Source organism: Bacillus rossius, chromosome 7 (genome assembly GCF_032445375.1).
Source record: "Bacillus rossius redtenbacheri isolate Brsri chromosome 7, Brsri_v3, whole genome shotgun sequence".
Taxonomy (NCBI): Eukaryota; Metazoa; Arthropoda; class Insecta; order Phasmatodea; family Bacillidae; genus Bacillus; species Bacillus rossius.
The window spans coordinates 34,750,596-34,770,032 of NC_086335.1; the positions used below are offsets into that span (position 1 = coordinate 34,750,596).

At 34.7% G+C, this 19,437-nt stretch overlaps 1 protein-coding gene across 1 annotated transcript in view; it reads right to left on the minus strand.

Annotated features, from left to right (window-relative positions):
• LOC134534530 (protein O-mannosyl-transferase TMTC1-like) overlaps positions 1-19,437 on the minus strand; it is a 489,863-nt gene that overhangs the window by 83,539 nt on the left and 386,887 nt on the right. The window contains exon 11 of the mRNA XM_063373013.1: positions 9,707-9,850. Within this exon, the coding sequence (XP_063229083.1) occupies positions 9,707-9,850 (144 nt within the window). The remainder of the gene's footprint in view (positions 1-9,706; positions 9,851-19,437) is intronic.

A 19,437-nucleotide genomic window follows, 5' to 3' on the forward strand; every position in this document is an offset into this window, starting at 1 on the left:
AGTGACCTCTCACATAATTTAAATTAATGTTACATAACGTACATTGCACTGCCTACTTAATTTTATTCAAGATAATGGTACCTAAAATAGCCCTGTAAAATAAACAAATAATCCCCTTTACTTGTATGAAAATCTTTTACGAGGTTCTTAATGATTTTAATCAACTTTTCATTGTTGGCCGGAAACAATATAAAATATGTGACAAATCTAACTTTGTCTGCCTGGTCTCGTTTATGAGATATAAACCTATGACAGATTGACTGATAGTCATAGTTTTCACGACAATGGGGTTTCGTTGAACAAATAGCTCGGAAACCTAAAATCATCAAAGCTAAATGTACCTTAAATTACGTACTTTATTTAATGCATTCAAATATAAGTACTGATTAAATATTCTTTTAATTTTATGACATACAACTCTTAACAGTAGCTAACCTGATCAAAAATATTTTGCATTTGCTAACTAAACAATTAAGGACCATAATTAACACCTCCGATATAAAAGACTTCGAGATTTAACCTAAATAAAAACTAACTAATAGTAAGTACCAGCATGGGTGTTGACTATACATTTAGGCCTCAAATATTTTTCTCCTATAATTCCTGTTGGACATTCATCATAATGGATAGCTTTGAGCTTTACATTCTGCCATTACTAAAATATTTATTGATATTATTTAAATTATAAACCTCTTAATCACACACATAGATGTAAGGTTTATATCAAATGCTCTAAAAAAAATCTGTGAAAGCAGACATTATTATAAAAACTAGCTGAAAATTATTGACAGTAACGTTGAGAAACAAATTTTCCAGTTTGCAAAACGTATTATCATAATTTGTCTAAACAATGGGAATTTAAAAAAAATTAATTTAATGCACTTCTCATAAAAAATTTTAAAAAAATATTAAACTTAGCACCACTATTTACTTAATATTACTAACTACCGCTTACGAATAACAAAACTAGAATACATGTTTACTGATACAGGTAAATTTAACGCTGAATCCATCCCAGAGATGGGGACGGGAGTGTGACGTAAGAAAAGGGATAGAGAAGGGGGGGGGGGACCTGTCGATGCGGAGGAATTCAGAGATAAATTTGTTCCGCCACCTTAACAAGTTGGCAAATATCAACCCAGTCACTCGCTGTTCCCAGGCAAAGCCCACAGGCTGTTTGCGCAAAGGCGCGCAGGGCTCGGGGAGGGGGGCAGGGGGAAACTCCCCGCGTTTAATTATGTACGGTTTCCGGCGAGCCCCGGGGGCTGGGGACCCGGTGCTCGCAGACGCATTGGAAGCGAGCGTCTGAAATGTTTGCCTATAGTTATGGGCGGAGGGAGGTAGGCAGGGTAGGTTGCGGCGGCCTAGTAGGGGGAGCAAGAGGGTTCTGTGCACACAAATCCTCCACCAACCCCCTCTCACCCTAAAAACATTCAATCCCAAGTCCACACACGCTGTATTAAGTGTGAACAATAGCCATATTAGTTCTGCTGAATGGCCTTCACGTCCCGGAACGCACACGTTGAAACATTTCAAGCCTGGGTGCTGAGGGCGAGGAAAATCCTTTGAATGGATAACATATTAACCACATTTAGGTAAACACACTTTCCACCTTCCTCCTACACTTGGTTTTGAATTAATCAAATTAATTTTGGTTACACTTCTTGACGACATTTAGGTCACTAGAGACAAATTAAAGGTGAGAAAAGATAAAAAAAAAAAATACATTGGTGGGTGCAACAGGGGTTCCCCCCCACAAAAAAAATTAACCATCTTCATGCCTTCCGGTTTGGTTTAAGCGGGGAAAAAAAGAGATATTTACCATAATGAGTGAAACTGTAACCTGTTAATTAAATTACAAAAAAAATGGTCATAAACAAAATGTGTGTGACCCATTTTTTTAGCAATTAAACTTTCTATCTGTTATGACATTAGAAAAAAAGTGCAATGAATTTAGAATATAGCAGTAACAATATTATTATGTTTTTTCATTTGGTCTACTTTCTGTACAGTTATCTTTACAACTAAAAAAAATGCTTTAATATAAATTGAAGTATTTTAAACTACTCAAGCATAATTTAATATTCTTAAACACTACATTTTCATAAATATAGCATATTTGTATGATTAAAATTTATTGCAACATAGAGGCCAATTGGTATCGCCTCCATTTACTTTTTGCCTGTTTTCCCTAATGTTCATATTTATATACAGACAACTTAAAATTACTGAAATTATATTTATTAATTTAATACGTATGTATTAATATTAATTTTTTATGGTTGGACTCATCTTTGTCAAATATTATTTCCGTTCTATTTAAAGTAATATAACTTCTTTAAACACATTTTTCTTTGTAATTTACATGGGATTTACACTTGTTTCTCAAATGATATCTTGGGAGTGCACATTTTTGTGTTGCCACCTACCGAATGTTTCTGGGAGCTTGGTAATAATGTGTTTTTTTTAGGACAACATTGTGTTGTTTAGAACATAGTCGTGCACTGCGCTGTTCCACTCCAGTGTTGTCAGTACGAATGTTAATTGTGTGTACACACAGTAATATATGTAAATGTACTGTGTACAATAAGTTTGTACAGTAATCATTAAATATGCAGTAATTTTGACTGTATATATGGTTATGCTTAACACCTTATATTTTATATTACTCAATTTAGAAATTGAATAAGTAAATTCCAAATTTTATGTCTTGCTGTTCTAAAATCTGAAGTCTTCTTCATTTTTGGAAGTTGTAAACCATTGCAATGATTGTGGAACTTTCAGGATAGAAATTCACAAGTAGAAAAATTAGAATTATTAGATTAGAATCTTTAAATAAGACATGATGGATATAATTTCTTGATCAAATGCAGTCACATATTTTGCATTATGATTTTAAACATATTTTTCCCAATGTTTGTATTGTTTTGATGCTGGGAAATATCATGCCGATTTAATCATCACATATAATCTATCGTAAAAAAGGTAACTTAAAAAGGTAACTTTTTTGGTTAATTTCACTAATTTTTAGCTCAAATTTAATGAAACTGCATTAAATATTGCAAAAGTATATTTTAGTATTGTATATTTAATTTTATTTTATAACTCTAGTTTATTTATTATTACCTGAAACATTGCTCCAATGTTTACTACGTTGTTATTCTTTTGGAATAAAACTTGTTATATAATTGGGATGGACAGGGTGTGTTAAGTTTATGGTAATTGTACGGTAATTATGTGATAATGGCCTTACAGGATTCACCATCTATGTGAGCAAACTTGCTCCACTCCCCGCGCACGAACGACGAGCTTTACCCAGAGTTGTTAGTGTTATACAAGGAATGAGAATTGTGTCAAGAACTATATGTACTTGACTTTGTACAGTTTTGCTTTACACTGGATATTACTTTTTGGTGTCATAGTTTTTTTATATCTGTTCAACGTTATCAAAATATTTTTTAGGCAATGAAATTTTAAATCTTAACTTTATTTAAAATACATTTAAATATGTCTATATGTAGTGATAAAGTAACAATTATTTTTATAAGAGTTATATCTGCAATAATTTTGAGGTTGTAATATACATTTTAAATTAAAATATTATTTACGACACAGTATTCTAGTTTGTAACTTGACTATTAGCAGTAATTTTTTCTTGATGTACTCATATCTAAATAAAGTATTGGGATTTGAAAACATTTTTGCAAATTAGGTCTTTGAGTGTTATATATCAAATTATCAAGCCCTACTCATTGTATATAATTGTTTGATGAAACTAAATGTGTACAAGATGTTATGCTAAATAAGCACATATTTATAATTTTTTACCATTTGATCATATTCTTATGCACCCATAGCCTTTTTTTTTTGCTTGTATTAAATCATATACTGCTTTCTATCTTAATTTAATATTTGCATGATCACCTGGGGTCTTTTGATTTTGTATTTATTTTCGACATTTTAATTGTGCTAATGAAGTTGGAAAATGTTTAGATTTTCAACATACCAAAATAGATAATACCTAATATGACTATGTATAAGTTTTTATAAGTCACATTTTTCCCGATTAAAGAATATAAGAATAAGAAAAAACACCCATGGTTCATATCAATTAGAGAGGGCTGTATATGCCCTCAAATAAAATAAAAATTATATATTTTAGGAACAAATAACTGTACATGAGGTAGCGTACAAATTAAAAAAAAAAATTCTTTTGGAAAATAAACACTATAGAAAAAAAAAAGTTCCATTTGAAAATAATTACCTTGTAACTCTACATGTTAGTTTTACCCGGGTTCTAAACACGAGGTCGGCCAACCATCCCATTACGCTAGCCTGCAAGATTCCTAGGGATAACAACTCAGCCTTGAGCGGGTGCAACACAAGTAGCATTGCTACCACTATATACAAGGAAGGCTAGGACATGCGACTGGTGGCGACACCGGCGAATCCTCGCAGCGAACGGCAGTGAAGTAACGAGGATGGGCGAGCCCCTTGGCGAGCGATAGTGGGCGACGAGGGACGGGTCTCGGGTGCGAATATCGGATCATCTGGGACGGTGTTGTGTGCGCGGCGGACGAGTGGGTAGTGTGAAGCAGTGTGTTGGGACCAAGTCTCGTGGTCAGAGAAGAACAGTAGAGAGAGCCACTGTCGAGCCGAACTCCAGTGGCGAGAGTAAATAGTGTACTAATTAAAGTACGATTAATTTATGTACAGCTATTCATATTGCTGTAATTTAACTAATAGTGTAGATATTAATCAATAATTAAACAATAGTTAATTAGGCTATCTTTTCCGGCCCTTCCCACTGAAACAATATGTTGAAGAACTTCTGAGTATTACTATACAAATATCACATGAATTACTTCTTTTATGTGTATTTTATTAGTATCTTTACGAAAACATTTTTATTGAAATAAATTTCCTAGCAAAGCAAGACACAGTGCACCATAGAAAAGAGAGAGAAAAGCTCATTGCGAAGTGAAAATTGTGTATATTTACAGTTGTGGGATGGAAATACTTATGCCTGACACCTATGTTAATTCACAAGTTTCAGGCACTGTTTTAAAATAAAGGCTCTGACTATGAGCCTGGTAGTTAATAACAGTGGTTTGAATGAATGAATGTATTTTCATAGAGAGAAAAAATATTTTAACATAAATTTCAGTGTGAATTAACAATGTTTAAATAGTCATATTTTGTAAAGACTCGTATCAATTAAACAACCATTCGCACAGACACTTAATAGAATCATAAATTAAAGTTAAAGCAATCGATCGATTCTGCGATATTTGCTAATGCCAGATAATTTTTTAACCTTTATTTTTTCATTATGGTCAAAACAAAGCTGCAGGAATAAATGTTTTCACACTGTCTAAGTTTTATTATGTATAAAATTTATATTATAAAGGTACTGAGCAAGTATTATCATATCAATAGCTACTGCAATACTACCACTAACTTTTGCAATAAATTTCTTCATGCAAAAGAAAAGGCTAGTTTGTAAAAGTGTCTGCTTATGATATAAAATGTTTGATCCTTTTTAAGAAAGTATAGAACTTCGGTCTTTAAATACTTAAAGCTTTGCTGTATAGCTGATGTCCATTCCTTATGAAGATCAAAAAATTCTTAAGTCACATTTTTAATTTAACTAATCCTTAAAAGATTATGATAGTTATTGGTCTTTGTATATGGTTTATGTGTGAGTAATATGTATTCATATAAAGTACTTTTGTCGTATAAGCAAGAAAACTATGTTTCAGAAATTGTTTGGTATCTTTTAATTTTCTTAATTAGAAATATTTTTTTCTGATACATTTCGAAATATTTTTTGTGGATTAGGCTAAGCACATGAGTCGATATTAAAAATTAAACACCTGTGAAAATTCACATTCGCTTTCGCCACAGAGTATTTCTTAAGAATGTTTATAGCACTTGTAGCAATTCCTTTCCAAACAGCGCACAGTACATTCGTGATAGCTGTGGTCAAGCCGAAGCTGTGATATTCTTTTCGGGGTCCCTCCGCGCTCGTAATAATCCCGTACCTGGAGCGGTCCTGCTATCCCGTAATGCCCCCGCATCCCCGGGGCAGATTATGGCTGTCACCCCCTACCCCTCTTTGCCGAGCATGGAGGATGTGGGGGGTAGTTTTGCGGCACGGCTTAATTTCTCTCGTAACTCTGCGGAGCCCATCTGCGGCGTGTTACTGCTGTCCCGACCGCCCGACTTTATACTCCCCCTTCCGCCCCCTCCCGCAGATGCATCCAGCCAAGCCGCTTCGACCAACTGTTTACTCCCGGTCTCGTATTTATGCACCCCCAGCCCCAGACCCAGCCGTGTTTTTGACCACTTTTAGCTCTCCTCCCGAATTCTCTTAGCGGTCGCGAAACGCACCTGGTACCGAACGTAAAACCAGCAAGAAGAGAAAAGATTTCCTCCATTTCCAATATACATCGAGTATAGCTATAAGCTGTATAAGCTGTTAGGTTAGCTTTTTCTGACCAGCAGAGTTTGGACATTAAGTTAAATAAACAAATAAAAAAACACCGTACCATAAACTTGGAGTATTTTTTAAAGCCTTACAATATAGTTTCTGGTACAAAAATTTAATTGTAAATTATCTAGTGTGAATCAAAGGAATGCGAAGAAAAATTTATAAATAAAAATAAAAATGTAAATTTTGTGCATTATATATGATTAAATAATGACTTTCTTTGAATATTTAACAATCAGTCTATAAAAGTTTAGATAGAAAGTAATGGTTGAAAGGCAATTTGTGTCATTGAAATAGTGCTAGAAACCTATTCGTAAGGATTAATTTGTAGGAAAAATGAAAACAAGATTTAAGAAATTTAAATCCTTGTAATCTACTTGAATTGATAATTTGTCATACTCATGATAGTTAATTGACCATAAACACATTCAAACACATAGTGTTTTGGGCACAGTTAAATTAAATTAGGTAGTGAGTAATCACATAAAATTGTAACATGCTAGGAGTAAAGGCTGTTTCAATAACTATTTTATAAGAATAGTTTTTAACTACACACACTAACCTACATTATTTTACCTGTAATTTTAAAATTCATTTGAATAAAAATGATTATAAATATTGCCCACTTTTATGAGCTGAAATATATAATTATTTGAAACCTAAGATATGTTTAAGATTAAACAATAAATAAAATTTTATTTAGAGGAACCCTAATTCCAATGATTCCAGTGATGGGGATATATTTAAATTGGACTGTTTTTGGGCTATATAAATAGTCATAATGAAACTTAAATTGTATTTCAAACTTTAAAAACCTTTCAAAACTGTATTTGCTGATAAATAATCAAATAAAAGATTAGGTTATTGAAAAACGTTAAGTTCTGATTCCTTAACTGTCGAGTTTTTTTCATAACTAGAGAAAACTATTTTTATATCGAATATCAGTAAAAAAAAGGCTGAGAATATTCCATATGGCTGTTTTAGACATTAAAGAATTTCGTGAAACTAATTTGTATAATTGTTGACAGCAAAATTATTGTACCTATTTATGTTAGTTACCAACTTTTCCTTGTTATTGTACGATATGATGGCCTGAACCTTAAAGGTTAAATATACTGTATAATCAAGACCAAAATATACTTTTCTTGTTTTGTTATACCATTTGAGAAAAGAAAAGTAGATGTTATACGAGAATCACTTGGGATTGTGAGATAAAAAAAATATTCTTACTTATACTTTAAAACTAAATATATTTTGACAACTCAAACATTAACACACAAAATTTATCTTTTTAAATTCCATGGGATTCTTAACATTAGTAAAATTTATTTAATAATAACTGTGTTGAATACAATATATGGACCAGAGGCAAACAAAAAAGAATTCCCCAGTCTGCCACAGAAGGATTTTACTTTCGAAACAATATTATATGGACAACATTCGATCACTTGCCATACAACTCTACAAGGATTAAAAGCTACAGTTCGTAAAATGAAAATGTCACGGTTACCGAAGAATTTTTCATGGGTGACATTCGACAACTGCATTTAGGTCCAAACATTTTCACCCAAGCTTTTTTTTTCTCTTCAAAATGTAAGCATTATAAGACACTTAGCGTCAATTCAGAAATGTTTACTTAGGTGGGTAAGGCAACGATTGGTCACAAAATTAACTAGCTTGTTTGTTAACGTTAGTATGAAATATACTAGACCCAGATAATTATGTCACACGTATCAAGTCAACTTCGAGAATTGAATTTGGCAGCATGAACCCCCAAGCAGCAAGAACTACCTGATACCGATTGTTTTGAATCAACATGACCTTTCACTAGATCTCCTTAGTTTATTAAAGTCATCCTCTTTCCCACAGATGCGGTGTTGCTAGTAAACTGAACTCTATTCTTTTTGTCTCATTCAAACATTTTGAACGATGCACGAGGTTAGATAACAATTCTATAGTCAGGTGCGGAGTGCAATCGTACGTTCCAGTTGCCTTCAATACTTGTTTTTTCGGTGTAAATGATTACCGTTAATATTTAGTTTGTTAATATATGGACAGTTTTGAAATACCTCAATAAAGTACATTTCATTCTAAAGTAGCCTTTAAAAGAGAAACTCAAAGGATGTTAGCCTATTTTATTGAACCTTTCGAATAGTTGCAACGATATTTTCAGAACCGCCGATACAGCCTTTCGTGAAAGAATTAGTCGCTTGCCTCCTTACATGAATACTTGTGGCATTAGATGCCTGTATCGTTCCCTTTAAAGTAAATGTGACGATAGTTGGTAGTTGAACCAGTCATGGGGTAGAAACTTTAATTGCTGAGACCACATATTGTAGAAGACAAATATACAAAACTCAGGCCCGTTAACATGTGCGAGGCACGAGAAACATTATTTCCGCGGTGCCAGTGGCGTGATCTGTAAACATAGTGCGAAATTTAAATTCGTGTACGTACGCTTATATCGATTACCACCTTTGTCTATTGCCAGCTGGAATTCTGGAATGTTACACCTTATCTTGGGCAGAGTGCACGTAGTTTAATAAGGCTAGGTCACACTGGCCAAGTTGGCTGTCATTTTCTCGTCATCACTATTATTTTATACGTGCGCAACGAAAACACTATCCAAAAAAAAATCTCATGGACTGAGTGATGGCAGACTGTAATATGACATTTTCTCCTTGAATTATGATTTTCTGAGAATTTATATGACTTATCCAGGATTTCAAGTTAGTACCTGGCCGATTTACACTTCCCTGAATTTTCCCCTGATTTTCTCTGACAACATAAACGATTGCATGGTAGTTATGACGAGAAAACGAGGAAATAACCGACACATGGATTGCACTATAAAAAAAGTGTAATTTTTACACTAAATGTCCTCTGATGTTAGTGTAATTTTACAGCCACATATGTTGGTGTATTTTAAGTCTTATCATCAAAAGAGGTATTTTAAACTTGTTATTTTTGCGTGTAATTTCATCTATATATCCAAAAGAGTAATTCAACATATAACTCGCTTTAATAAAATATGAACATTCGCGTATTCATACCGAAGTATGTAGCACAAATTGCATTTCTAAGAAACTTATTTTTTTTTTGGTGAAAATCAGCATCTGTTCTAGTTCTTCAAAACAATAGGAATAAGAGTGGAACTACAGGAGGTTCGTGCAAGTACAGTAGGTACTGTGAGGGTACAGGCGGCCGGCTCACCTGTAGACCTGGCCCAGGTTGTAGTGCGCGTTCACGTGGTCGGGCGAGTAGCGGATGGCGGCGAGGAAGTGGCTCTCCGCCTCGCCCGGGCTGGTCATCAGCGTGCCCAGGTTGTTGTGCGCGCTGGCGTACGTCGGCCACAGCCTGCGCAAGCACACCACCGCGTCCCGTCACCACATCCCGAGCGCCCGACGCTGCTTCATGTATAACTTCTTTAGGCGCGTCATAAAAAAATACACCAATGCGAGTGAATTTTTACGATGCGCGCGCACCAACACATCGAATTTTTTACGCGATAAAAAAAAGTCTACATACAAATAAATATTATGTATGTGCTTTTAAATATTATATTTTAATGAATCTAATTGAATACTGGTCCATATTCATGGTATAAATTGTGTTTATAATATTTTAAAGTGTAGTATTTTGTGAGAGTTTATGTTCCCGTATGTATAATTTATTTGCATTATAAATGAAAAATTATATTATTACCTAATAAAAAATTTAAATTAATAAATTTGATTAAACATTCATTATATTTATATTGATTTTTATTATTAATTACAATTTACTTCGATTAATTTACTAAATGAAATAATTAATTTTATACACGTTGGCAATAATATTGTATTTATACTTCACCGACTGTATTAAAAATATTACTCCAGTCCTTTAGTTATTTTCTTTCTATTAATTATTTGCATGTAAAATTAAGAATATTTTTTTTATTATGCCAGTATGTATAACGTATAACGCGCGTACATAAGTACACGCACCCATATTTTTTTTTTTACTGTTTAATATAGGTTAAGGGCGAATTTTCCCACAGCTATGACAAAACTTTTGGTAACTAAACTTGATTGAAACTACCCTATGTAGGAATTTTGATTTAGTACAGTTCTTTGGACATACGACATTACAGTTCTGCACTGTTTGTCATGAAAAAATTTCGAAAATCAAAAAAATAAATAAAAATATGAAGATAAAAAATTCACAGAAAACAAGACTGAATCAGCTGATGTCGACAAACAGAACAAACGATGAAACTAACCAGTATTATGGACAAGTATTATGTGCTATATGATATTTACGTGGTGAATATTTTTGTCTGTTGCTGTTGCCGTTGTGTTGTCCACAATACTTGTTTAGTTTCATCGTCAGTTCCGTTTGTCCGACATCAGCTGATACAGTCTAGTTTTCTGAGAATTTTTTAGCTTCATGTTTTTATTTATTTATTTTATTTTAAAATTTTTCTATGACAAAAAATACAAAACTGCAATGGCGTATGTCCAACAACTGCATTAAATCCTTTTTTCGCGGGCCTCCACATTCACCTCACACAACGGCATGCGATTTTTTTCTGTGGGGCCTTATAAAAGATCGTGTCTACGTTGCACAGCTACCTAATGATTTGCCAGAGTTGAGACACAGAATTAAAGATAATATTTCTTCCATTACTCCTGACTTGTTAACCAAAGTATGGGAATAATTGGAGTTAGGTTGGTTGTGTGCCGTATAGCTGAAGGTACAATATTGAACATTTGTACGAAATATTTTTTGGTGATATTATATGTATATTTTTCAAATACAGACGTGTCTATATATCAAAGCATTTGTCTAACGCAAGGTGGCTGACAAAATAAAATAATAAAGTTTCGTGAGAGAAAAAAAATTATTTCCAGCATGTTAACTAAGACACACCACCACCTATTTCGTGACGTAGGGATGAAAGCATCATGACTAATCATTCACACCATGCTCTCACACAATATAAATTCGTGGGTGGTAGTAGAACAGATCTACTTACTATTCGCGTAGTTCGAGCTAAGCAATCTACAAATAATGGATTTATTGACACAGAAAATTAATGTCATAGTACACGAGAAGATATTATTAAGATAGGTAAAACCAACCACATAATCGTGAATACAATTTAAATAACTATAAAATACAATATTTCATCAATTTAACAAAATAAAGACAAAATATCGTCAGAACCAGCAATATTGAAATATCTAGTTACAGAAAACCGTTTTATATTTAATTTGCAAACTTGCCGCTACACCCATTGCGGTACGACGTTTGAAAGAGATTTTATAACAGTTTAGTTAGTATCACTAGCGTAGGCGTTCTAATGGCGATTTTCAACACTGAAAGATATGTACAACATTGGCTTTCGTCTACCGAACCAACAACATCTCAGTTTACTCGCGTGAGCGTTCCAGCCGTTGATTAACACTACAAAGCCTCGGCAACATCCACCCTGTTTATCGGCATCGTCCTGCAAACGGCTACTGCCCGAGCGACGCAAAACATCAGGGGAATACCTGTTTCTCTGCCTCCCCCCTCCCCTCATCAACTCACGGTGCGCTCTTATTTGCACTCTCGCTGTCCGCGGGGGCGAATCAAATTACGGTCGAACTCCCCCCTACTCCTTCCCCCTTTCCTTCCCCCTCTTCGACAAACACCACCTGTTTTTCTCCACCCCATCATCGGCGCCACTTCGCAGCGCAGGTCGTCAAAGCGGCCACTTGACGAGGCAAATTCCTGTTACGCCGGGCGCGCCTGCTTTTGTTTCTCTGCTTCAACCCCTACACAACCCCATCACTTTCCAGAATCGAACCCTCTCCCAGGACTGCCAACCTCCACTCTCTCCCGTCCCGTGACGTCACGCGGAATTAAACCGCGTGACAACGGTCGGACGACTGCGGCAAGTGAACACCGTCACGCGCGGACAGAGTCCAGAGCAGCGCGTGTTCCACGAGACTGCCCCTGCTCGTGGTTCCCATCCGACAACACTGGAGGGGAATAAAAAAAAAAAAAAAATTCTTCGGAACGTTTTCACCTGCCTGAACTGGTAATTGCGCTAGTCATGTAACTGTCGCTTATTTTAAGTCCCTGTCGCGCTGTCATACTTTCGTCTCGAACATTTTTTGACAACCAAGTATGAGATGAAATACTGGACTCAGCCCGGACTAGAATTTTCTCCATCAAATAAAGTTGGACTGGCAGCCTTAAACTTGTTTTTAACTATCATACTGTCAGAGTATATTATTATGAGACTGAGTTTCCACAAAATTTTCCTTTTTGATTTTATATATATATACTTTCATTTAAAAAAAGGGGGTTGTCTGTAAAGTCGGTTTACGGACGATAATTTTACGTGATAACGTCATAAGAAAACATTGATGAAGAATTGAATACTTTTTAATTTTCTAATATTATTTACAGTTTTTGCAAATTTAATTAAAATAATTTGTTTAAATATAATCACGAACAATTAGTTAAAAAGCCCGCCTTAACCTGTTTGATATTATAGAAGATTTTCTCGCGCGGTGGTTGGCCGGTTCTTTCACACTCGGCTCAGGCGGAACGTGACAATTTTTCGTGTGTGCAGCCGGCGTTCATCGATTTATAAGACGTTATCACATCAAAAATTGGGGTTATTAACACGTCACAAAAAATGTGGAAAATTAATACCGTACCTTCAATTATTTCAATTGAATAAATTTACCATTGCGATAAAATTCACAGTGGTTGTCGAACTTCGTTGAATAAAACAATCCAGTCGCTCCGTGTTTAATTTGAAATATTATCCCTATTACTAACAACATGAATGTTATTCAGCTCCAACTTCAAAGTTCTTTAGACAGCAAGTTGTATATTTTTTTTACATTTTATTTGTGATTTACCAGCAGCAAAGTTTGTCGGTCTAACGCAGGCCATACATATGTGTCGTAGCTACATTGGTGATTGGTGAATTCACCAACTGTAACTTTCCTACTCAATTTCACATAAAAATAAAAGCCTCGAATTCAGTAAGGCGTGCCTCTCTAGGCTCTAAGGGAAACCTACAAACATCTATAGCATAGGGGCGTATGCAAGAGGTAGGTATAATTTGAAGGAAAATGCAACACAATTATGACTATTCAAGTTTACAAACTGTATATTCTAAAATAGTCTCACCACCATTAAGTTTATTTTGGCATACTTATACGCTTGGTATATTCCCCGTTTTACGCGAAAGTTAATGTATACTGGTGCATGTGGCCACACGTGGGGTCCACCATCTAGATGACTTCAACTTATGGCTAGAGACCCGGAAAATTCGCGGGTTCAATGACCTCCAGGATAGACTCCAATATCCTCTACACACTCCGGCAAATGCCCAACTGTTCATTGGTTGCTGACTTGTGAGTCGTCTCGACTGGGTGGCCTGTGATTCGACACTTCTATGAGTGAGGGTCTCTAATTGGCCCTCTGTCCTCCAGATTAACAGTGAACCAATGACAGAAGCAGCACTAAGGTATACTTATTAGAATTTTAGCATAACACGAAATTATCCCGCGAATTTTTCGGGTCTCTACTTATGGCTATAGCAGTTTCTGCATGCATGCGCATTGGACATTCAACCGGTTAAATTTCCGTTGCGTAATGCGCACTTAGATCATTGCATTTCTGGTGCATACTAAAATTTCACCTTCAACATGCCTAAGGAAGTATAACCTCGAAAACGCAGACGATGATAATTCCGGTCTAGGGGGAAATGTCACAGGTTCAGTGTTGAGTCATTTGCATGCGACGTGGTCGGTAATGTTCGGCTAGCCCTGAGAAATTAATATTACAATCTTGTTAAACTTAATAAGGTAAGTTTTTAAAAAGGAAAAAAAAATTACCGTTTTCCCCTAAAATTAATACTTTTCAGATATTTATCACACTCAGCATTATTAAAAAAATTTTTTACGTAAAGTTTCGGGTCCGAGTTTCGCATTATAAGTAGAGACCTGAAAAATTCGCGGATTCATTCGGTGATAGGCTCGAATTCAAACACATATACCTCTTAGATAATTTTGCTATTGGCTTACTGTTCATCTGGACGAATCTCAACCAGTTATAAACCCTCAACCAAAGAAGGATCAAATCACAGACAAACCAGCTGAGACAACTTATAAGTCGGCAGCCAATGAACTTGCGTTATTTGCCCGAGTGTACAGGGGTATGTGCAATCTATCCTGAAGGCCATCGGGACCGCAAATTTTGCAGGTCTCTAATTATAAGTTTATTTGCAACATGAGAACTCATGAGTTTGCTCGTTACCGAGGTTAGATGTTTGCACAGCACTGGCAAGTATTGAAATTCACTCGCTCGCATTTGTTTATACTACTTAAAGCTTTGATTTAACTATTACTATCTTGTTCATCGATTTCTTCTACTTCACCTAAACGACAACATTTAATAGTGCTTTTATTTAAATTCCTTTTTTTTTTCTGTTACGATAACAAACACCATACATGCGCAAATTTTTTTCTTCAAAAATTGGATGATTGTTTACTTATTAACATAAAAGAAATAGTTTTGTTTGATGCGACGTTTATTTCTGTTGCTAGGTCGTCACACACGCTGTGGTTACCGCGACCAAGCTCCGTGAATGCTGAGAGAGTCGTTAGCGTCCACAAAGTGGTGTCTTGACATTCTGTGACTACTGCAATCACGGAGCTGATAGCCAGTGGTACGTGCGTGACCGTCTGTCGGGTCGGGAAATGGCTTTTCACACGAACAGCACTGCGTTGAACACACCTTATCAATACTACGCCATGAGTTCTACTTAAACACTCAGCATTTCATTGGTTCGCCTTGACACATTCCTTGGGAATTTATTTTTGGATAGCAAAACTTTCTAAATAAATCCATGACATATTTAAGTAGTAGTTAAGTTGATGAACTTCTTCCATTCCAAAATTTATATGCACTTATGTAAACAGAAAAGGCCTTAACAATTTTTGAATTAAGGTAACATTTAAGCAGAATACTTGCAAAATTTGTGGATATAAATTTATATTTTTAAAAACTCACTAGAAAACAGGGACGACTCAATGACGTGTTTGTATAAATGAGAACATAAATGTACCCTCTAATATTAGGTAAATAATCACCCCTCACTTGGAGAGCGCTTATATATATACACACATACATACATCTCAAACTTTCTACATATTTAAATGTTCTATCTCAAAAATAGTTAGAATTAAGATACATAAATCAATGTTTTTAGTTAACTTTTCAACCAACACAAAATTTTCAATTCGAAAAAAAACTATTTTTTTTACTGATTTTTTTTTTCATTTATAAGTAAGCGCGTGACCTTTTTGAGGTTCACACAATGTAATAAAAAATAAAAAAGTGTATTTATAAGTTTACATAGCATACAAAATTTATTTAAGCTGGACAAAGCATATAGAATAAAGTAATAACCACGTATACTTTCGTTTCAGGTGTTTCGAGGAATAAAAAACGCATACTCTACCGTCGCACTGACAGAAACACGTGATACATTTCCAACCGATAAATATGTATTCGGAGTTGTTTATTCATATGCGCGTCCAGGAACAGAACATACGGTAGCGCATTTATTCCCGAATGTTCATCGGTATGTTTCAAATGGCCGTAGGGCTTTTTTCTGATGAGAACTGTCAGAGTGGTGGATTCCCAGCAGAATACAGCGACCAGCGAGGTCTCGATAAACACGAGCATGTGGTGACTTAAACACATGTTACATGACCACATGTTATATCACTGACAGAAAGGTTTGTTTGCCTCAACAAAATATTTGTTCATATATGGCGAAATAAATATATTTTGTTAATTATCAAACAAATATTTTGTAGTAGGAAAGATTCTGTTGACCCAACAAAATGATTTTGTCAACTCAAACGTATATTTGGTTAGGTGTAACAAATTATTTTTGTTACTTACCGAGTTTGATTAAACTAACGAAATATTTTGTTCCACCAAGTAAATGTTTGTTTCCCCATATATAAACAAATATTTGTTTGATTCAAACAAACCTTTTTCTCTATGTAGGGAATTGAGTACTCAGCTAAGTCACGGCGCACCATTTTTCAAGAGAAATTCTCTCTTCTTTCAAAATTAAACTCTCACAGTTTGTCTTTAATAACTAAGGGTGATACACTTATTTTTATATTGTAACCACAAAAAAAAAAAACAAGCACTGTCTAGTTTAAAAATTATCATTGTAAATAATACTCGTGCGTAGCAAAACAAGCACAAAAAATAGAGCAAAACTTAATACAATGCAAATTTTGACACAGAAAAAAATATAACAATGATCAACACGAGTGAAAGCATACCCTTATTCAGGCTGGACTATGGATGCCAGAAACTATCGCAAAAGAATGAAAGCAAAGAGAAATAAAAATAAAAATAGAAAAAATGCCAAATAAAGGTTCAACTTGAACCATTTTTATCTCTTTGCATAGAAAAATAATCAGTTAGTTTAACTAGGGTACACTCCAAAAAGCATGATTTTCATTACATCAGTTAAAGTTCTAAGAAATTTTAATTGATAAGAGGTTTTGATTATATACATTTAACCAATTTATATATATATACTTTATATGTATATGTACAGCGGATAATGCATTTTCTATATAGGTAAAAAAAATAGCATTATCTCAAAGTAGAAACCTTACAATTCAGACCCTAAGGCGTTAACTTAAAATTATTTTATAAATATACATATAACGAATTTCTTACTAGTAACTGATATGTTCTGATTTTTAGATTCTTTGGATACTTTTGGACGTGTTATAATGTCAAAGAAACCAAATCTTACACCGTGATTGTAATTATATAAGTGTTTTTACCATTAATCTTGGCTTGCAATTTTCGAACAAAAGCAAAGAAAAAGACGTGTTAGAAAGTATAAAATTTACCAGGAAATTTAACTGAAAGTCACCTTTCATGTAACCACCATCAGTATTGACTAGTGTATCCCCTTTAGAACAAACCAATCAACACTTGATGTAAGTTTTTGGACATACGCCATTGCAAAGGATTTTTTCTGTTGAAGAAAAACTAATAAATAAAATAAATAAAAATACCCAAAAAAGACAAAAAAACACAAAAAATTAAGCCAACAATTGCTGCCGTCAACAAGGATATGAACACCACAAAATATTCCGAAACAGGAATATGGTCAACAAACAAAGAAAAACAAAGAAAAATGTACTAAGAAAACGGAAAAAAAACCCCACAACAGTGGAACGAGACAAAAACACGACAAAACGAAAAGACAAACAAACACAATAGTTTTACCAAAACAGAAACAAGCGACGTTTCGGGAACTGCTATCTGCTCCCGTCCTCAGGCAGAGACGCACATGGTACGGAAACACAGGTGCGACTGAGCTGGAAAATGAGGGTATTTATCAGAGAAAGGGCTACATCTTGCTCAGCCAATGGCAGACGAGCTGTCTCCCCATTGGCTGTGCATCATGGAGTTAAAGCGGATTGGTTATGGTGGGTTCAGTATTGGCTATTGTTTTGTGCTGCAGGGATGTTTCTCTCTTTATCAAAGGGATCCACATATTTTTTAATTCAATGCTCTGCTGGCTGAAAATATTTTTATTGCTAATAATGAAGTCTGATTCTTTGATTTTCCTTTTTATTTTATCGGTTCCTGTATGAGTGGTGTGAAGTCTTCCCAGAGAATTTTGTGGCTATTTTCCCATGTATGTTCAGCAAGTCTGGATTTCTCAGTCGCACCTGTGTTTCCGTACCATGTGCGTCTCTGCCTGAGGACGGGAGCAGATAGCAGTTCCCGAAACGTCGCTTGTTTCTGTTTTGGTAAAACTATTGTGTTTGTTTGTCTTTTCGTTTTGTCGTGTTTTTGTCTCGTTCCACTGTTGTGCTGAATTATTTTGGGTTCAATATTTTTGTGTTGTCATCATTTGTGGGTTTTTTTTCCGTTCTCTTAGTACATTTTTCTTTGTTTTTCTTTGTTTGTTGACCATATTCCTGTTTCGGAATATTTTGTGGTTGTCATATCCTTGTTGACGGCAGCAATTGTTTGCTTAATTTTGTGTGTTTTTTGTCTTTTTTGGGTATTTTTATTTATTTTATTTATTAGTTTTTCTTCAACAGAAAAAGTTCTTAGCAATGGCGTATGTCCAAAAACTTACATCAAGTCATGCACTCCCATTGCACAAATCTTTTAAAGATAACAAACCAATCAACAATTCACAAACCAATCTTCGCGTCATGTGATGCGATGGCTCGCAGCACACATGAATCAATAGGCAACTTATTCAGCCTTCATGTGTAGAAACGCAAAATAAAAATAAAAAAAAAACAGCTTTCTGCTCAGTTGATGAGGTATACTATTACTAAGAGGTTTTCAGGAGCTCCAACATTCGTATTGACTCAGCTTAATAATTTGGAATTACAAAAGAATATTTTGTCGTCAGTACACAAACTGAAAAATCTGGTGTCCTCCCAAATATCTTTGAAGCCACAAACCGTTTTTATAGAGCTTATGGAACCATCAATTACGATAGGGATCAGTTTCTCAAACATTGTAAAATTTTTGTGACTTCCGTAATAACTATTGTCGCATAGTTTGCAATTTTTTGTGGAATTATTGCTTATTTTTCTACAAAGTTTGTGATAAATCCCTCAACCATTCAAAGCAAATACTCGACTATTTAATATTTAACAGAAAGGTTACTGCATCCTCGTCCCATTTCAGATTTACTTCAGGCTTCGAAGACATATTTTTTCCTCTGGAAATAATTTATGCAATCAGAAATTCTTTTTATCCTCTCGGCACCGAGCATTACAAGTAATGTCATTAGCAGGTTTAAGTGCGAAACTCCATTATTATTTTTAATATTAGAGTAATTTATGTAATTAAATATAATTAAGTATTATGCA